General features: G+C 40.0%; 1 protein-coding gene across 3 annotated transcripts in view; it reads left to right on the plus strand.

Moving 5' to 3' along the window:
* MAP2K5 (mitogen-activated protein kinase kinase 5) overlaps positions 1 to 21,933 on the plus strand; it is a 261,289-nt gene that overhangs the window by 29,705 nt on the left and 209,651 nt on the right. For all 3 annotated transcript variants that reach the window (XM_030814642.1, XM_030814641.1, XM_030814640.1), the window contains exons 4-7: positions 8,117 to 8,186; positions 13,236 to 13,276; positions 14,185 to 14,252; positions 20,232 to 20,280. In XM_030814642.1, coding sequence (XP_030670502.1) covers positions 8,117 to 8,186; positions 13,236 to 13,276; positions 14,185 to 14,252; positions 20,232 to 20,280 — 228 coding nt within the window. The remainder of the gene's footprint in view (positions 1 to 8,116; positions 8,187 to 13,235; positions 13,277 to 14,184; positions 14,253 to 20,231; positions 20,281 to 21,933) is intronic.

Below are 21,933 nucleotides of genomic sequence, written 5' to 3' on the forward strand. Positions count from 1 at the left end.
GGGAGATGGGCCTTGGATGAAGGTGGGTTAGACCATGGAGGGCCTTAGTTTGAGGGAACAGAGAAGTGACATGATCATATCTCATATTGTCAGAGGCATTTGAGCCATAGCAACTCTGTATTAATCTGTTTTCATACTGTTATCAGAAAGGGGTCCCAATCCAGACCCTAAGAGAGAGTTCTTGGATCTTGTGCAAGAAAGAATTCAGGGTGAGTCCACAGTGCAAAGTGAAAGTAAGTTTATTAAGAAAGTAAAGTGGTGAAAGAATAGCTACTCACTCCATAGAGTAGGACATTCCCAAAAGTAGGAGGATGAATGTGCCCACCCTAAGTATGATGTTTGTTTATGTATAGGATAAAAAAGGATCATGGGGAGATGTGCTCTGCTACAAGGGTTTGTGATAAAGGATTCATTTTCTTAATTACTATATTTTGCAAGAATTGATATTATCTTTCTTTTTTTTTTTTTTTTGAGACGGAGTCTTGCTTTGTTGCCCAGGCTGGAGTGCAGTGGTTCGATCTCGGCTCACTGCAAACTCACTTCCCGGATTCAAGCGATTCTCCTGCCTCAATCTCCTGAGTAGTTGGGACTACAGGCACCCGCCACCACGCCCAGCTAAGTTTTGTATTTTTAGTAGAGACGGGGTTTCACCATATTGGCCAGGCTGGTCTCGAACTCCTGACCTTGTGATCTGCCTGCCTCGGCCTGCCAAAGTGCTGGGATTACAGGCATGAGCCACCGTGCCTGGCCTGATATTATTATGTTTAAAGCAAAATCAGGAATGTTTCTGTTCTCAAGATATTAGGATATCAGGACATTCCTGAATCTGGGTATGTTTAGTAAACGTTATCAATCTGTTCCCTTAATCATAAACAGCTAGAGCCTAGGAATACCTAACTTCCTGGGAATGTAGCCCGGGAAGTCCCAGCCTCATTTTTCCTAGCCCTCACTCAGGATGGAGTTGCTGTGATTCAAATGCCTCTAACAACATTGCTATAAAGAGCTGTTTGAGACTGGGTAATTTATAAAGAAAAGAGGTTTAATTGACACAGTTCTGCATGGCTTGGGAGGCCTCAGGAAACTTACAATCATGGCAGAAGACAAAGGGGAAGCAAGTACTTTCTTCACAGGGTGGCAGGAGAGACAGTTGGGTAGAGGGTGGGGCGGGAGCTGCCACACATTTTTAAACCATCAGATCTCGTGAGAATCCACTCACTTTCATGAGAACAGCAAGGGGGAAATCCACCCCCATGATCCAGTCATCTCTCACTGGACCCCTCCTCCAATTCGACATGAGATTTGTGGGCGGGGACACAAATCCAAACCATATCAGACTCCATCTTGAATAGAAGCTGGGTAAAATGAGGCTGAGACCTGCTGGGCTGCAGCCCCAGGAAGTTAGGCATTCTTAGTTACAGGATGTTTAGAGTTAAGGGAACAGATTAATAGCGTTTACCAAATAGACTCAGGACTTAACAGACCCAGGAAATGTCCTGATGTCCTGGTATCTTAAGAACAAAAGCATTCTGAGTTTTACCTTAAAGATAATATCTTTACATAATAATATCTTCTTGTGGAAGGCAGTAGTTACACAAAGATGAACAATCCTGTGTCACCAGCCCTTGTAGTGCAGCGCATCTCCTCCATATGGTTTTTTGCTTTGTTATCTTACATGTAAACAAGCATTGTATCTAAGGTGGATGTGTTCCTCCTCTTACTTTTGAGAACACCCAGCTCTGACTGGGTTTATTGGTGGAGCCATTCTTTTATTCCTTTACTTTCTTAATAAAGTTGCTTTCACTTTACTCTGTAGAATTACCCCAAAATTCTTGCACAACATCCAAGAACCCTCTCTTGGGGTATGGATAAGGATCCCTTTCTGATAACAGTATTTCTCAAGAGTGGCTTGGGGTAAAGAATCTATGAAGCATGGAAGCCACTTAGGGGGCTGTTCCCTGTGAAAGACAATGGTGGTCACAGGACTGGTGAGAAGTTAACAGATTTGAGAAGTGGGGAGGATGTCAAGTTAATAAAATTTAGTAGGCCGGGCATGGTGGTTCACGCCTGTAATCCCAGCACTTTGGGTGCCCAGGTGGGTGGATCACGTGAGGTCAGGAGTTTGAGACCAGCTTGGCCAATGTGGTGAAACCCCATCTCTACTAAAAATACAAAAATTAGCTAGGCATGGTGGTGGGCACTTGTAGTATCAGCTACTCAGGAGGCTGAGGCAGGAGAATCACTTGAACCCAGGAGGTGGAAGTTGTATTGAGCCAGGATTGCACCATTGCACTCCAGCCTGGGTGACAGAGCAAGACTCCATCTCAAAAAAACAAAATAAGGCCAGGGGCGGTGGCTCACATCTGTAATCCCAGCACTTTGGGAGGCCGAGGTGGGCAAATCACGAGGTAAAGAGATCGAGACCATCCTGGCCAACATGGGGAAGCCCCGTCTCTACTAAAAATACAAAAATTAGCTGGGCATGGTGGCGGGTGCCTGTAGTCCCAGCTACTCAGGAGGCTGAGACAGGAGAATCATTTGAACCTGGGAGGTGGAGGTTGCAGTGAGCTGAGATCGTACCACTGCACTCCAGTCTGGGCAACAGAGTGAGACTCCATCTCAAAAAATAATAATAATAATAAAATAAAATAAAATTTAGTGATTGAATATGGGGGAGAAGAGAAGAGAGATGGTTTGGATTACTTCCAGATTTCTGGTTTGGGAAACAGGGTCATAGTGATGGTATTTCCTGAGACCATAAACCCAGGCAGCAGAAGACAGGTCTAGGGTCTGATAGGGGATAGGAGAGGAAATCAGTTTGGGACCTGTTGAATTGGAGGAGGCTCTGCACAATCAACTGGTTATGTTTCAGAACTTAGGAGAGAAGTCTGGGCTGGAAATAAAGATTTGTGATTCATCAGCTCCTAATTAGTCTCAGTGATTCCTCTGGTAGTTGAAACTTTGAAGTGGCTGAAGTAACTCAAGGAGAGTGTAAAATGAGAAGGTTAATGAAAAACAGTGGGGAAAATCCTGCACTTACAGGAAACCGAATGGAGTGGTTGGAGAAGTAGGAAAACCCATGGAGGTGGTGGGGTGGGGGAGGGGGGTGGGGGGTGGTTGTTGCCGAAGAAAGAGCCAGAGGTCACCCAGCTCACCCATCAGCACAGATGTCTTCACACTGCTTCGCCAGCCTCTGAAAGATCAGAGGATATAACCTAACCTGCACAGGGTGTGAGCGAAGCCACAGCTCTCCACCAGCTCAGCAGTCTACCAGATAACCCTGCCTATTTAGGTAAATGTTTTGAGGTATGAGAAATATGAGATAACCTACTTCTTAACTTGTAAGCAGTAAATATACATTTTATGCCCCGAGTGCATGGCATGGCCTAGAATGAAAGGAGTAATTTTTTTTTGTTTGTTTACTGATGAAACCATTTGCTTCATCTGTTAGAGGTGATGATACTTACAGAATAGGATAGGATTGTAATAAACTAAGTGAATAAACGTAGATATGTAGTACTGAGCCTAACACACATAGGTATCCAATGAGTGAGGGTTAGTTCTCTCCCTCTATCTCTATCTCTGTCTCTGTTTTCTCTTCTTTTTTTCTTTCTTTTTTTTTTTTTTCTTTTTTTGAGGTGGAGTCTTGCCGTGTCGCCCAGACTGGAGTGCAATGGCACGATCTCGGCTCACTGCAGCCTCTGCCTCCTGGGTTCAAACAATTCTCTTGTCTCAGCCTCCTGAGTAGCTGGGATTACAGATGCACACCACCACACCCGGCTAATTTTTGTATTTTTAGTAGAGACAGGGTTTAACCATGTTGGCCAGGCTGGTCTTGAACTCCTGACCTCAGGTGATCTGCCTGCCTTGGCCTTCCAAAGCGCTGGGATTACAGGCATGAGCCACTGCTCCCATCCTTCTCTCTTTCTTAATAGAAAATTTGTGCCTCATAAACTTAAACTGTGCTGTTTTGGAACTATGGCAGATTTCCATAAAGAAAAAAATGTAATTGTTGATTGAATTGTGCCATTAGCATTAGAATTAGATTTATAACAAATATGAACACTGTAGTAAACTTGCAAACAAAACAAAGCAAAAAATTGTACTTGTTATCCCCTTGTTGAATCTGGCCGTTTCAAATTAATTAGATTTTTGGTAACTATGCTAAACTTTGTCACATCCTTATTAAAATGGCTGAAGAATTTTGAAGAACAGCTCGGAGGGACTCTGAAACTAATCTGAGTCTAGTACTGGAGATTCCATTAGCAATTGCAAAACTGATTAATCTTTTACCCAGTTAGCTTATTGATTATCGCTGCAGTTACTGCATGTAACGGATTATGCAAGGGGTAACAGGAGAAAACACATTTTATAACTGCTGCTGATGTATTCAGTTTGGACACAATATTTCGTACTCTATATAATTATTTCTGCACTTTTAAGTGCTGCAACACTTCTAAGATAGAAAGTTTGCTTAATATTGTTTCAATATGAGGAGGTGTACTTTTAAATTTCTTAACTAATAATGCATTACAGTTTACCAAGTGCCTTCACTAATTTTATTGCTGCAGTTTAATTTTTGAGCCTCACACTAACCCTATATATTAGGGTAAATATTTTTACGCTCATTTGGAGGAAACTAATGTTTAATAAAGTTAAATGTCTTCCTGAAGGCTACACAAGTTAATGAGTGGCAGACTCAGAATTCAACCCCATTTCAATCAGTAAATATTTATTAAACACCTACTATGTGCAGCGCTTTGTGTTAGGGCTAATAAATGCCAGGATAAGATTATAGACCTGAAGATGAAGTTATTTGGATAACTTGAAGTAATATTATGAAGGTTACTTTGTTACATTTCTGTCCAAGCTATTATGTTCAGTATCTTGGTGTACAAGGTTTACAGGTGTTTTTTTGGTCATTGCTGTTTGTTTCTTTGTTTTTTTCTTTTCTTTTGGTTTTGGTCATTACTGCTTATTTTATCACTATTTAGAACACAATTGGAAGAGAATCCCTTTAAAGGAAGAGTATATAGAAATGACACTGATAGATCCAGATCTAAAAACAGTTTATTGGCCATGTGCGGTGGCTCACGCCTGTAATCCCAGCACTTTGGGAGGCCAAGGCAGGTGGATCACCTGAGGTCAGGAGTTTGAGACCAGCCTGGCCAACATGGTGAAACCCCATCTCTATTAAAAATACAAAAATTAGCTGGGGCATGGTGATGGGTGCCTGTAATCCCAGCTACTTGGGAGGCTGAGGCAGGAGAATTGCTTGAACCTGGGAGGTGTAGATTGCAGTGAGCCAAGATTGTGCCACTGTACTCTAGCCTGGGTGACAGAGCAAGACTCTGTCTCAAAAAAAAAAAAAACCCCAATTTGTTTTGCAGTTTATTAGTTGCTATCTTCTCTGTTTTCCCATGTGAGCCTCACAGCTATCCTCTGGGTAGATCCCATCTTGATTTTACAAATGAGTAACATGAGGCACAGTGAGCATTTCGTCATGGAGGTCACGTGCTTGGAGACAACAGTTAGTGATGAAGCTCCTGGGTTTGAGCCCTCTGATTCCTTCATGTGCCTTGCTCGTCTCACTGAGCAGCATGGACCTGGTGGCCGGTCAGGACTGCTCTGTGCTAAGAGGTACCATGCATGGCCCTGCATTTTATCCTTATCCCATGGGGAATGCTCCGTAGGCAGTAGCCTGAGTTTCTAGGCCTAGTGCCTTGTTGGTGGCTGTTCCTCAGGGGCCAGTTGTGTAGGGCCCACACTGTGGTTTTGATTACCTCCCTTTATAGCATGTCCTTGATGGTGAATTACTTTGCTATGTGGAACATAAGCTTCTCTATTAATACAGACACAGATCAAATGCAGTAGTCCAGCAGGAGAAAATATACTTGGATTTAGAGGAAATATAAAAAACAAAAAACACAACCTAACTACTCGCTTTAGAGAAACTGTTAGGTGACATACTTGGTATCATTACTGTGACTGTGTTAATCGTAGTACAGAAAGATGTTTATAGATGGCTTAAAAATTCTCACAATGATTATTAAAGTGTATATAGTTTGCCAGTTGATTTGGCACAGACCTAAAATGAAAGGAAAACCATTTTTATTTATTTATTTATTCTGTGAGGTAAATAAATAGAGCTGGAAAACAGGTCAATTTCATGCATGCAAGGTTTTATAGTAGGAAAAAAATGCATTGCACCTGTTCTGACCCTTTACATTTGAGGTTATTTGTTTTCAAACTTAACCCCAAGCACCAGTTTTAGACATCTCTATAATTAACTCGTTAGATGAAGCATAAGGATATTTTATTTGTCTTGATTTCTAGGACAATGGCAAAGTAGTAACTGAAATTACTAGCCTATTGTACATAGCAGTTAGTTAAAGAAAAGCATTAACTATAGGAGAACACTACCACTGCTGTTGTCTTGTATCAGTACAAAAAGGCAGTAATTTTTTTGACAGCCACTGATTGGAAAGTTGCTTGCAGCCTTCCAGAAGCAAGGGGGTACATGCTGTGGATCAATAACTGGCAAATTTCCCATTAAAAAGAATACCTGAGCAATGTTCCAAATAGCCACTGGCATCTTAATTTTCCATGGAAACCTCAAATACTTGTGTGCTGAGGACAAGTCATTTTCGGACAATTTTTCCAGACTACTTGTTAACAGTTATTGCTGTCCCAAAAGGTTGACAGCTTACATGATTGATATTTCATTTACTTGTCATCACTGTTTGAGTAATGGCGAGTGCTGTATTTCTGTGGTTTTAAGGAACAGAATCTCCTGAAAGACATTTGCCTTAGTATGTATTCCAGAGAGTATTTCACATGTTTATGCTGTATGTATATAAGTTTTTATGTCTGTAGAAGGAGAGAATCACTTCCTTTACAGTTTGAAACCCTTTGGAGAGCTGGGTACGCTTATGTCAGTCCATAGCTATCCAACATCCACCTTCACTTTGTTTGTTATTAGTGCAAACAGCCTTAGATGTATTAACTTGTGATTCCTAAAATGATGGGCATTTTATAGCTCCCCTTTATCTTCAAGAGGAAAAAAAAAAACCTTGCTCTTGTAATAATTTTAATGTACATAAAAGCAATAGGAAGATATATGTGATATCTTTTAAAAAAATAAACTTCTAAAGAATGTCAGCAAACAATGGTAATCAAGGAGGGATTTCCTAAACATATAGTATTTAAATAATATGCACATGTTTTTAATATAGAAACAGTGAGGATGAAAAGGATGTTTTGCTCTTTGACAGCCCCTCAAAACATAAAATCAGCAGTTTTCATTGTGGATATTTTTCCACCAGGAGCATCAGTTTGTTATTTGTTGAGCATTATAAGATGTGAGAGCACAGAAGCCATCTCCAAGTTAGGTGGACATATGCTCACAAATTAGCATATTGAAAAAAGTGGTAATCAAACCACAGTACCACCTACTGAATAATTTCTTTTTACTAAGGAGTGTGAAAGCTTTTTCACTTAGAACTTTATTTTTTGTGTGCAAGATTTTACAGTGCAATTTGATCCATACTAAAGTGTTTATAAGGCTAAAGCATAAAAGGTATGTTTGTTTGAAACTAGGCTACCTTTTCATCATGTTAATCCTGTCATCTTTGGATGGGTCATATTTTGTTTGCTATTTCCACAGTCTCTGTGATTTAGATTTCCATTATCTGTGCATTTTATACACAAATTGAATAATGTTTGATTAACTGGCATGTAGGTCCAAGCCCGATGTGAAGCTTCTTCATTTTGCTTTGCAAAATCCAGGGAAAAAGAGCAAGAGGCAATTTGGGAAATTCCACCAAAATGCTTTATGTGTCATCTAAATATATATCATTTTCAAATATTTCTTAAATACTAATACAAAGTCTTAATCAACACTTTTAAAGATAAATGCCAGGGTGAAGGCTAACACACTGGACTTTCAATCCTAAATATTCACTATAGTCATTTTGATGTGCCGGTAGGGGAAAAGTATTCTCAAGGCTGATATGTATATACCAGCAATTTACAAAAGTACTGTGAATTAAACAACCATAAGTGTCTGTTCCAGTATTCATACATTACTGAGTAATCTCTTTCTATAATCTCTTTGCAGTATTATTCCACAATAATGGAACAGCAAGTAAATGGACAGTTAATAGAGCCTCTGCAGATATTTCCAAGAGGTAATGTTGAGCAAATTCTAATCAACAATGATTATTTCAGTAAACTGTTTCATCAACAGTTATGTTTCCAAAGGTTTAAATGCACATAACATGATGTTTAGCTCTTAATTCGAAAAACAAAAGAAGTATTCATTATCGTGGAGATTGCAGGCTATATTATAGTTATGGCAGATAAAATATCTAATTTACTAGAGTAAATTAAACTAACTAGATTGTTTTTTGTTTTTGAAGTACATACATTAGCTTAAAGAACTCTTTGGGGGTCCACATGGTTTCTAAACCAAGGCAAATAAATGACTTTAATTCTGGATATCTATAAATTGTGGCCCATGATGGTGGCCAAAGCTGCTATTGAGGAGAAAGCTTTCAGCTAGTGCAGAAGCTAAGATTTACTGAGGTGTTAGGAGAGAAATTTTGGTGGCATGTTTGGTATCTGGTTTTTTGAGGAGGTATTTTCTAAATAATTGAAATTCTTCATAAATGGAAATTTGATTATCTCTAAAAATATGAGCTGATGAGAGTAAGTTTCAATGAATCACTTGGTCAGATAGTTTTCTTTTTCCCTTTTAGGTTTGGCAGTACTATCCTTGTATCAGATATGATTGTTCAACCGTGTATAAATGTTCCCTCAAAATTTGAATAATGGTGAAAAAGAACAGTTTAATTATATAAACCATTAAGTCTTTCACCCGTTATACATTGCCCCACTTGGAATCCATGTTTTCTAACTAATGGAACAGATAAGGAAATTCTCTAAGTAACCCTTCTAGAAATAACTTAATTGAAATAATTAAAAGTTAAACTTACCTTCGTTAACTGATACTGTACAAATAATCATGGTATGAGTTTTCCAATTAAACATTCTAGACTTTCATTACCTGTAACTCTCTGAAGTTTGAATGGCTCAATTAACCAGTAGGCTCCTATTTGCACTGATAAAGTCTCCAAAGGCAGCTGGCTTGGCCAACCCACAAGAAGATCTGGGTTCAAGAATAATACTGCTCTTCTAGCATATGTGTGGGCAGCAGAATCAGGAGTGCTTAGTATATTACTAATAACTTATTGAAGTGCTAAGTAAGTACAGTTGGGCTATTTAAGGCCAGTGATAGTCCAAAACAAGGACTGCGATCAATCCACTTCTGTTGTACTTGAAGAATAAGCACCAAAACAGAAAAAAAGAAAAAAGAAATGTTGCTATTTCTGTTTATTAGTCCAATGATTAGGATGTAGATTATTTCTTTTTTTTGAGACAGAGTCTCGCTCTGCCACCAGGCTGGAGTGCAGTGGTGCAATCTCGGCTCACTGCAACCTCTGACTCCCTGGTTCAAGCGATTCTCCTGCCTCAGCCTCCTGAGTAGCTGGGATTACAGGCTCGTGTCACCACACCCAGCTAATTTTTGTATTTTTAGTAGAGACAGGGTTTCACCATGTTGGCCAGGATGGTCTTGATCTCCTGACCTCATGATCCGCTCCACTCGGCCTCCCAAAGTGCTGGGATTACAGGCATGAGCCACCGCGCCCAGCCAGGAGGTAGATTATTTCTTAATGTTTGCAGTGACTGGAGAATTTGGGCAAGTTTCAAAATTCTTTCTTCACAAGGAGTAGTATTTTACAAACTGAAAATTTCCATTAATTTCTCTATTGACATTATAGCTCTGCCATAGAAAACCCTAATTGCAGTATCCTGGAGAAATATACTTCCAGGCAGGGCACGGTGGTTCATGCCTGTAATCTCAGCACTTTGGGAAGCTGAGGCAGGTGGATTGCTTGAGCTCAAGAGTTTGAGACCAGCCTGGGCAACATGTCAAAACCCTGTCTCTACCAAAAAAATACAAAAATTGGCCAGGTGTGGCGGCACACTCCTGTTGTCCCAGCTACTTGGTGGGCTGAGGTGGGAGGATGGCTTGAGCCCAAGAGTTTGAGGCTACAGTGAGCCATGTTTGTGCCACTGTACTCCAGCCTGAGTGACAGAGCAACACCTTGTCTCAAAAACAACAACAACAAAAAAAACACACACTTCCACCGTTGTGGGTCTTCATTTGTCTCTAAAAAATTTTTTTTAATTATCTTCATCCAAATTCTTTTGAAGTTTTGTTTGTTTTCTTTCCTTTTGTGAGAAGTCCTGTCATTCTCACTGTTCATTGCATTATGCTTCTTCCCATGATAATCACAACCATTTTTAGATGTCTGCTCTGTTAAGGCATTAATATTGCTTTACACGTCATCATCTGTAATCCTCCTGATAGTTCTGCCTATTAGGTATTATTGCTTCCAATTTATGGATGAGAATATTGAGATTCAGAGAGGTTAAGTAACTTCAGAGTCACACAGCTTGTAAGTGCTTACTATGCCCTTAGAGTAAGAATTTCATTTAAATTATAATATGATTAAAATGGAAAGGCATATATCTCAAAATATAATTAGAGTGTGCATGGGAGTAGTTTGGAGGGCTTGTTTTGGAGTGGAGAGGAGTATATTATGGGGAGAGGATACTTAAAGGAGGAAATTATATGAGATGTCATTGTCACATGTAGTCTTAGCATAAAACCCACTAGGCTGCAATAAATTGTTAAACATAGTCTTTCTAAGCCAAATTTAAATATTTCAGAATATGAGACTGTCTTTTTATTTCTGTGTTTTTTTAATATGCTATGGTATAATTGTTTCTAGTTTTTGGTAGTCTTTTGCTTTTTGCTACCTGTCTACATCAAATGTACATTTTATCATATGTAGATAAGTGAAATTACGCAAATTTACATAATCGACTTGTAGACATACTGGGTATATTTCCTGTGTCTACCTAGTTGGTTAGAGGCCCTCAGATCTTAAATTTTATGGTTAGGCCCCATGTTAAAAAGAATCTTTAGACTGAACAAGTAGGAAGGATAGAAGAAAATGATTGTTTCCTTATTTATTTATTTATTTATTTATTTATTTATTTTGGAGACAGAGTCTCACTCTGTCACCCAGGCTGGAGTGCAGTGCGTGCTCACTGCAGCCTTTATCTTCCCAGGCTGAAGCAGTTCTCCCGCCTCAGCTCCTGAGTAGCTAGGGCTACAGGCATGTGCCACCACGCTGGGCAATTTTTTTAAATTTTTTAATAGAGACAAGGTATCACAATGTTGCCCAGGCTGGTGTCAAACTCCGGAGCTCAAGCAATCCTCCCACCACCACCTCTCCAAGTGCTGGGATGAAAGGCATGAGCCACCGTGCCTGGCCATAATTCTGATCTAATAACATATTCTCTTCATTCCAAGTAGCACAGTTGCCTTGGATAGTAACTCCCAGGTCATGGCTAAGTCCTCTCCATTGTTAAAAGATATGTTAAATATTAATAAGTGGGAACATTGACTAGCTTTGTAGTAATTCCTGACCCGGTAACTTTAGGAAATAAGAGGTTACTGGGTTTTTTGACTGCTGTTTACATCTCCAGTTATAAAAGTTTGAGAAGTCAATTGAGGAGTGAGGCAGATGTTAAGGTTAGAGATAAGAGTTGATGTTTGTCTCTGATTCCTTGGCTAGCCACTTTGTTTAAATGAAATTTATGAACGCACTGCTTACTTCAGTGGAAATATTTTGAAGTGTTGTCTTAGGAAGTATTGATGGTCCCTCAAGGACCAGGCATCAAATGTATGTGACTGTAGTTCAAAAGGTTAATTTCCATTTTAAGGAAAGAAGATTTTGAGTCTTAATTGTAATGCATTTTAGAAAGGCAAGTAAAAACATTTTGTTATGGTTTAGATATATTTTCTAGGAAAAATAACATAATAAATTTGAGTATATTTGAAATATACAAAATGAAAGCAACTGCAGTGTTTTGTAATTATTACCCATATCTTCTCCTTTTTTTTTTTTTTTTGAGACAGAGTCTCGCTGTGTCGCCCAGGCTGGAGTGCAGTGGCGCGAACTCAGCTCACTGCAAGCTCGGCCTCCTGGGTTCATGACATTCTCCTGCCTCATGACATTCTCCTGCCTCAGCCTCCCGAGTAGCTGGGACTACAGGCGCCCGCCACCATGCCCAGCTAATTTTTCGTATTTTAGGTAGAGACGGGGTTTCACCATATTGGCCAGGATGGTCTTGATCTCTTGACCTCATGATCAGCCCACCTCAGCCTCCCAAAGTGCTGGGATTACAGGCGTGAGCCACTGTGCCCAGTCATTACCCACATCTTATTATTAAACAGCTCTATTTCTTGTTGTCAGAAACAGGAAAACGACATGTACATCTGAGAGAGGAGCAAAAAATAATTTTAAAAAATCAAATTAATTCGTCCCCAAACAATCAAAATTGACGGCCCCTTAACATACAATTTGTAGGGCACTATAGTTTTCAAATAGAAGTAGTTTATAACATGGGCAGGAGGCTTTTGTATTTTTAACATTTGTTGAAGAAGCATTTGCTGAATTGGAAAAGTACTAACCTGTAACTCAAGATGGTGTCAGGAAATTAATATTCTTTTTTCCTGGCACTGCCTTATCTCTAGGACTAAATCTTAGCATATGTCAAGATTTGCAAGAAATGTAATAAAATTAGTTATATATCTGTATTTTAATACATTTGACTGCTTATGGCTGTGCAAAGTAGTATTCAAACTAGAACGTTCCATCGTAGAATCCCTAGCAATCTTTTTGACATTAAAAGATCCTTTTCTCACCCCCCTTGCCCACAAAAAAAATCCTTTAGTTCTTTTCAAAGTAGTTTAAGTGATAGCAGATATACAGTGTAATAGAATGAGGACAGATTGCAGAAATTTGAATTATGAAAGGAATCTAATCATTTTAGCTCAGTTAACTTGATTTTTATATGTTTTAAGCAGAAATTGGAATTTATATGAGGTGGTGTCAGAAAGCTCTTTGCATTTATAAATGCTCACTCCTGCAAGTTAAAACCCTGGTTCATAATTCCCACTTTGGGTCTTGGGAGCCACTTTTCAATCATTTCTCTCTGCTAATTTTGGTGTCACCCTCATTTCTTTTTAAACGATTCATTTTGAGCAAATTTGTAAATGGCCCTGATGTGTTCTACAATTTAGTCAATTACTGTTTCAGCCTGCAAGCCTCCTGGGGAACGGAACATACATGGCCTGAAGGTACGAATTTCAATAATTGTTTCAGTAAAGTTAGATGGATTTGTAATGCTATGTTCCACTTATTGAAATGTCAAATAAAACTGCACTTTCTCAAGCTCTGACAAGCGATCCTTTTATTTTTTTTAAATGGGAGGTGGAGGAGGATTCATCTGTAGTATTTGCTCAGTATGTGTATATATTTGCATACTGGGGGTTTGGTACTGTATTTTAAATTATTTGGAATTGTTTTGTTGGTCAGTGTCTTCAGGATAATCCTAACTGCTGGTATCTACAAGATTTTAATAAGAATATAGACTTCATTTCAGTGATTAAGCACATAAGCATATTGCACATGGAATACCCTCTCGACATATTTATGCTAGAAACATATATCTAGTTAATGTCTTTTCATTCTGTGTATTTTGAATTCTGGATTTCTGTTTAGGGCTTCACATCTGAAAGAAAAGCTGGCTTTTGTATTAGTCTCAAATATTTCATAATTAATTATTTGGACCTCATTTTTTAGTGAATAAGAAACATTCTACATACAGTGTTCCGCTTGTTTGCAGAGCTAGAAGGATATAACTTGAGGTTTACTACTAACCCCTGGGTATATTCTTAATGTACCTTTTGAACATACTGTTTTTATATGTATTCTAGACAGTGAGTTGGATTTTCACACTGTTTCTCTCTCCTTTTTCATCACTGTTTAAGTATTTAATGCAATAATGACAGGAATAGAATATTATGTAATGTGCGGGTTATACGGTTTTGTAACCTATATACTGAATAGACTCCAACTGTGGGTCTGTCTAGCAACAAGCTAATTAACCTTCATAGTGAAATGAGAAATTTGTGGCAAATTATAGGTTAATTAGAACTGTGTCCTCAGAACACAAGACTGATCAAGATTCTTTCTTTACTTATAGGTGAATACTCGGGCCGTACCCTCTCAACACAGCAGCCCAGCAGTCTCAGATTCACTTCCAAGCAATAGGTGCGAGCAAGCAAGTAAAGTGTGCCCTTGATGTGATTTATCTACAGAGTTGGGGTGGGGTGGGGAAGAAGCTAGAAAGAAATTTGACCAGTTAGATAACCTAGCTCCATATTGACCAAAGAGAAAGGACCTCATATGGAAAGATGAATGTTTAGATTTAGACTGAGTGCTGAGAAGGCTGTCTGGGGAGAGTGACGTTTCTGTTTTGGCCTGAAGGATGAGAAGTACGTCAAGAAGCAGAGAAGGGCGTTTCAGATGGAGGGAAGAGAGTAGGTGAAGGCCCTGAGGTGGAGAAAGAGCTCAGCATGTTTGTGAGTAGGCCAGTTTGGCACAGGGAGGGGTGCTGGACTGGGGAAGAGATTTGGAGAGAGGAAATGAGAGAGCAATAGGAGTGATAGGAGCTAAGGAGGTAGACAGGGCTTACCATGCGGGGCCTCGTAGGCCCTGTAATGTTTGAATTTTCCTCTTGGTGCGCTGGTGAGCAGTTAGAGGGCTTTTAGTAGGAGAGGGACGTGGCCAGCCCTAAGTTTTTAAAAGATCCTCTGCTTGTGGTGTGGCAAATGAGCAGAAGCTCCCATCTAATCCTGCCCTCCTTTGATGTTTGACTCCCTACTCCTTGCCAGATGGTCATCAAACCTCTTACTGAACATCCCTGTCGGAGGAATGCACTTTATCAACCAACGCAGCTCCTTCCCTTTTTTATTCGGCTACATCTCAGAAGGCTCTTTTTTGTGAGCTGAGATTTGTCTTTCTATAGTACCCATTCATAACGTTTTAGTTAAGCCCTCAGAACGTGGTTGTTCCCTCTTCCAGGTCAACAGCTCTTCCAGTCGTCTTCCCTCCAAACACAGTTCTAGATTTTCTGTCTCAGTAAATTCTCCCACATCCAGTCCATTGCTAACTCCAGATAACTTGTTAGTCCTCCTTCACTGCTTCCTAGGCCTCCCTCAGTGCCACACCCTGTCAGTCCCCACACTTGTGGGTTCTACCTTCTGAGTAGCTCTGCGTCTTTCTACTCACCAGCGTCCCTGCTGCTGTGTGGGTAGTTCCAGCTCTCCACATCACTGCCACAGCCTCCTGAGAGTCTACTCCCTCCGTTCTTGCCCCATTCAGCCCCTCCTCCACCCTGCAGCTGGAGCCATCTTGCCAGTGCACAGTCCTGAGCTGAAGTCATTCCCAACTTTAAAACCTTCACTGCTCTTCATGCTTTCAAGATAAAGTGTAACCTCCACAGCAGGTGAGCAGTGGCCCTTCACATATGGGTGCTCTGTGTACTCCAGCTTGCTGGCCCGCCTCTGCACCCCATCCCACCTGACATTCCAGCTTTGCTGATGAACACATAGTGCCCTGAATGGATCACTTTCTTCTCTCTACTGTGCCTGCACATTTTCCTGTTTCTTTTCATCCCCACCTTGACCTTCAGTCTGGCTAACCTTGGTTATCTTTGAGGACTAAATTATCTTCTTCTGAGAACTGTCCCTGATTACTACCCGTCTCCCAGTGCACACCAGGGACCTCTCTAGGAATTCCTATGATACCCCCTTGCTTCCTTGTATTGTAGCAGTGAGCACATTGTATTATAATCACCTCTGTCCTCCAGTAGATTCTATACTACTTGAGGGCAGTGACTGTAGCATATTCATTGACAAAGTTCCAATTCCCAGCATGATGCTTGCCACATAGGTTATAGTCAATCATGTTTGAATGAATGAATGCATGAATGTATGTATGAATTACTTGTATTTCTTTTACATCTTACCTCTGGACTAAATTCTCCCAGCTCTTTCATCTTTTCTGATACGACATTATTTCTAGTCCCCTCATCCTTTTCTCTTCTTTGGATATCTCAGTGTCTCTCTTCAGGTGTCCTACTCAAGTTACAGTTGTAACACATTTAAATTTTAAAATGTTTTTATTTTATTACTTCTTTAGAGATGGGATCTCGCTGTGTTGTCCAAGTTAGAGTGCAGTGGCACAATCACAGCTCGCTGCAGCCTTGACCTCCTGGGCTCAAGTGGTCCTTCCACCTCAGCCTCCCGAGTAGCTGGGACTACAGGCTTGCACCACAATGCCTGACTAAGTGGTTTTAATTTTATTTTATTTTTTTATTTTTGTTTTGTAGAGACGGTGTCTGTCTGTGCTGCCTAGGCTAGTCTCAAACTCCTGGCTCAAGCAATTTTCTCACTTTGGCCTCCCAAAGGGTTGTGATTACAGTCATGAGCCACCACAGCTGGCCTTAAAATGTTTTTAAAAGTGATTTTTGGATAGCTTAGGTCACCATGAACACGCCGATGAATGAAATACTGAGTAAAGTGAGTCACAAAGAAATTTCCAGGATACAATTTTTTCTTTTTCTTTTCTTTTTAACCAGACAAAGTTGATAGCCAGATACTAGCATAATGAATGAAACAGTATTTTCCTCTATTACTCTCAAAGCATGGGTTGTTTTTTCTTTTGCCTTAGGTGAATGCCTGTTTATTAAACTGAGTTTACTAATCCACATGGTGTTCCTAGGCCATAATTACTGAATTCAAGTCCCACTGCCAAGGCAAGGCCTTTCCTAAACTACTTAGCTTTCTCCTTCTGTAAATTAGGATGATTAAACTTTCCATCTATCTACTGCGGGTGTTAGAAAGACTGATGAAGCTGTATTAGGAATCACGTTTTATTTCTTGGATGAAAGGCATTTTATAAATGCAATGAATCAAAATGTTATTAATTCAAGTTTATAACATAATGGAATATCTATGTAGAAACCTTGCCTGGGCTTTGTTTGGTTATTTGTGTCTTTACAATAATTGGAACTATCAAACTGGGAGTCATTTGTGGGAAAACTAGGATCTGAATGTTTCCCAGAAAAAAGTGGTGTGTGTGTGTGTGTGTGTGTGTGTGTATAAGAGATAGACGGACTTCAAGCAAGATCTGTATCTTGGAGGTCTGTATTTTAGTATCCTTTATAAATTAGGGATAATAACTATACCTAAAGTATAGTTATTATAAGGATTAAATTAGGATAATAAGCATTTAGCACAATGCCTAGCACATGGTCATCACTTGATAAGTAGCAGCTGCTATTATTATGTTAACTGGACTGATTTTAGGCAGCTGTGTATTTTTTCCATCTATGTTTCAGCTTTCATCCTATTCTACAAAATTGTTAATTGCCACTTTAGTGCATCGATTCTTAGATGTGGTAGGACATTAAAGTCAAGAACCCTTGGATGAAGACATACTTTATAAAATCTAGGAAAATAGGAACTCAGGCTCCATAGTTTACATTTGACCATAGCAGAAGTTTAAGATGTATTTAGAAAGAAGAGTAATTATAACTTGAAGTGGTAAAGTGTGATCAAACTTGAAGTCTGAGATTCTCTCAAATGTAACCTATTAAAGGTACCAAATGGAATATGTGTATTTCATATTAGGTCTTGAGTCCTTCCTCTTTTTTTCTTGTTCTTTTCTTCTTTTCTTTCTCCTTCCTTCCTCCCTCCCTCTCTCTCTCTCTCTCTCTTTCTTTTCTTTGTTTCTTTTTGAGACAGGGTCTTATTGCTGTCACCCCCCCCATTCTGGAGTGCACAATTACAGGTCACCACAGCCTTGACCTCCTGGCCTCAAGTGACCCAAGTAGCTAGGATTACAGGCATGTGCCGCCATGCCTGGCCAAGTTTTTTATCTTTTTTAGAGATGGGGCCCTACTATGTTGCCCAGGCTTGTTCTTGAACTCCTGGGCTCAAGCGGTCCTCCTTCCTTGGCATCCCAGAGTGCTGGGATTACAGGCTTGAGACACTGTGCTTGGCCCCTTTTGCTTTCTGATGTATTTATGATCTTAATGTCTTACTGCATTACTACTACTGCCACCATAGTATAATAATAACCAGAGCAGTGACCACCATTTATGGAACCCTTAGCATATGCCAAGTCATTGGGCTATATTTAAAGGTGAGAAGAGAGTGGAGTATATAGAATATGTAAGATGTGTCTGTGTTCTCAGGGAGCTCCCAGACTCTCCCCTGTTGGGGGAGGGTATGGTAGGAAGAAAGACATCTATACTGACAACTAGCATGGGTAGGTAGGTAAAGGGCTAAAGTGGATAGGTTAAGAATAGAGTTGGCCGGGTGTGGTGGCTCACGCCTGTAATCCCAGCACTTTGGGAGGCCGAGGTGGGCGGATCACGAGGTCAGGAGTTTGAGACCAGCCTGGCCAACATGGTGAAACCCTGTCTCTACTAAAAATACAAAAATTAGCCAGGTGTGGTGGCGTGCGCCTGTAGTCCCAGCTACTTGGGAGGCTGAGGCAGAAGAATCGCTTGAACCCAGGAGGTGGAGGTTGCAGTGAGCTGAGCTCACATCACTGCACTCCAGCCTGGGTGACAAAGCAAGACTCTGTCTCAAAAAAAAAAAAAAAAGTAGAGTTAACCGGCTTTATTTTTATTATTATTTTTGAAATGGAGTCTCGCTCTGTTGCCCAGGCTGGAGTGCAGTGGTGCGATCTTGGCTCACTGCAAGCTCCGCCTCCTGGGTTCACGCCATTCTCCTGCCTCAGCCTCCAGCTGGGACTACAGGCACCGGCCACCATGCCCGGCTAATTTTTTGTATTTTTAGTAGAGACGGGATTTCACCGTGTTAGCCAGGATGGTCTCAATCTCCTGACCTCGTGATCCACCTGCACTGGCCTCCCAAAGTGCTGGGATTACAGGCATGAACCACCGCGCCCGCCCCTTAACAGGCTTTAAATCTCAAATAGAATATTGCTGGGGGAAGGTGCTATTTTAAATGCTACTCTACTAGTCAGGTAGGTATTCACAGGTATAATTCATTATAAAGCTAGAAGACTTCAGAGCTCCCCTTGACTACCATTCTTTCTTCAATAAGGACTTTCACGCCAGCGGGGGTGGCTCCCACCTGTAATCCCAGCACTTTGGGAGGCTGAGGCGGGCAGATCACCTGAGATCGGGAGTTCGAGACCAGCCTGACCAACATGGAGAAACCCTCATCTTACTAAAAATACAAAATTAGCCGGGCGTGGTGGCACATGCCTATAATCCCAGGTACTCGGGAGACTGAGGCAGGAGAATCACTTGAACCTGGGAGGTGGAGGTTGTGGTGAGCCAAGATTGTGCCATTGTACTTTGCACTCCAGTCTGAGCAACAAGAGTGAAACTCCGTCTCAAAAAAAAAAAAAAAAAAAAGGAATTTCACCAAATTCATCCATATGAGTGTTAACATAGTCACATATGTTCAGAGAACACTGTAATACTTCCTAAATAACTCGGAGCTGAGTCTCATACCCATAGGAAAGGAAAAAAAGCCAACTAAAATTTATTAATTTTATTTGTAAAAACACACCTACTATGGACAAGACACAGTGCTAGATTTTTGTAATATTTAATTTTCCTGGTTACCCTATAAAATTGGTATTTTCCCCATTTTACAGAAAGAGGAAATTGAGGTTCAGAGAGGATAAGTAACTTGTCCCAGATCACACAGCTAGTGAGTACCAGGATTTATTTGTACTACATATTTGCTTCCCAGGAAGCTGAATTATAACTTTTAACTGTGTAAGAGACCAGGACTTAAATTATCTATTTTGTCTTTTGAAGTTCTATAATCTTTATTTGCTGTGAATATTAGTGCTTAGCAGATGACATTGTCCACATGAAATTGCCTCTGAAAGGCTATCTAAAGGCAGTAGAACTAATGACCATAAAAATGTCACTGAAGTAGTTCATAAAATATTGTAGCTTCATCTTGAGTGTAGGCTTCTTTATTGCTTTAGATTACTAACAGGGTTTTAGTCTCTTTATTTGATACCTTTTGCATTTGGCCAGTTACTTTTGAAAAAAATTTGCATTGGGAGAAGGATGTGAAGAATGTGCTCAATCCCTATACCTAAAAGCAAAGGTGTATTTCAGTCTGGAATTTTCAGTGGTGTTCAGAGGTGTTGATGATCTTGCCACTAAAAATTATCTTTCCTTTTCAGCTTAAAGAAGTCTTCTGCTGAACTGAAAAAAATATTAGCCAATGGCCAGGTAGGTATTATTATATATTATGATTTTCACATAATAATAACATATTACCATCCAGTTTTTGTATCCATAAGCATATTAAACAGATAAAGAGTCTGTGAGTTTCCTGTCATAAATGAATAACATGGCTTAATTTGATTGGCAGAACAATTTGCAGCCCGTTTTTCAAACTGTGCTAATGGGTTTCACTCCCAGCAGAGTGAAGTACCATGCACACACCCTGCTGCCATCTCAGTTTTTAAAAAGTTAATCAGTTCTGAACAAGTGTGTCAACTCGTGGGCTGTTGAAATGGCCCTGCATTCTGAGGTGACTGTTTCTTTCATTATCTTTGGGGAGAAAAGGAAAAACCATTACTTTTTCACCTTAGCTCCTTCTTTTGTCCTGAAACTAACACTGGCTTTTTAGGGAGGCAGAGTGACAGCAGACCTTTGGTGTATAAAATTCCTGGCCTTCAGGAGACCTTGGTTTGCCTAGTAGACTGGCCATCTAAAGCTGAATGACCTAACCCAGCCAGTGAGGGACAAACAAGCCTTCAGGCCAGTTATTTCATACTAATTTTGATTCAAGTAAATGGACACATCTGAAATAGTAGAGTGCTTTTAAACATACACTGGTAAATTAAGCTACCTACAGGGTCCTCGATTCTTCAGTAGCAACATAAATGCGTTTTAATGTTTGTTACAGTGGAAGCCCTTTGATAGCCTTGGAGGCAGGCGCCTGTCCATTGCGATCAAGCCTGCCTATTAGGCTCTATTGACTGAGACATCTGTGTCACTGCAAATAAAAGACTCTTATTGATTTTCTTAACTGCTGTTCACTTCCCGTCCATGTTTCGAAGGCTGAAATCTTAATTATCTCAGATGCTTATTCAGTGCCTTCACACGCTGACCTCTCCAAGCCTCATTGGCATTTCATGAATCAAGTACTTGTAGTGGAGCATGTCAAGAAGACAAAGCCAGGTCCTCATGCCTGTCCTTTAATATCACCTGTAACATTGTGACCTAATAGATGTGCATGCCTTAAAACAGTGCTGTATGGTAGTGCTTCTGGAGGCCTTGCTTATTTAGCACACAATTCCTTGAATACAGTTAGAAGAAATTAAGTTGATCTGCTTCTGACATCTGATTGCCATCCAGAGTATGTGAATTCTAGTCCTTAAATATCCTATATACAGCTAAGGAGAATCTAGTGTGGTGTATGTATAATCTTTGTAGTCTCAACATTTTAGATAATATTTATCGAATACCTTTAACTTTCAGCAGCCAAAGGTTTGTTTAGATTGAGGTCCACATCTGTATCACCTCAGTGCCTTACATTTTGTTAGAACCAGTATATATAAATAAAATATGACTAAAAGCAAAAATATCGAGCCTAGGATATTTATGTATCTTCAACATGCTTGCATTCTAGTTACTAATTGTAATTTATGTATGAGTCACTGTGTTCTTCAGCTGGAAAATATATTTCAAAATTGACATAAATTAAGAAGCTTTAACTACATTTGTTCAGCCCAGGCAATGGAAAATAACCTGTCACAGGCTCTTCTTTCAAAAATGAAAAACAGTTTTTCCACTGCAAAAAATAAGCATTCTCATAATGTTTTGACAAAAAATAAGCAGTCTCATAATGTTTTGACAGTAAACCTAGTACCATAG

The sequence above is a fragment of the Nomascus leucogenys genome, chromosome 6 (assembly GCF_006542625.1).
Source record: "Nomascus leucogenys isolate Asia chromosome 6, Asia_NLE_v1, whole genome shotgun sequence".
In the NCBI taxonomy this organism is placed as follows: domain Eukaryota; kingdom Metazoa; phylum Chordata; class Mammalia; order Primates; family Hylobatidae; genus Nomascus; species Nomascus leucogenys.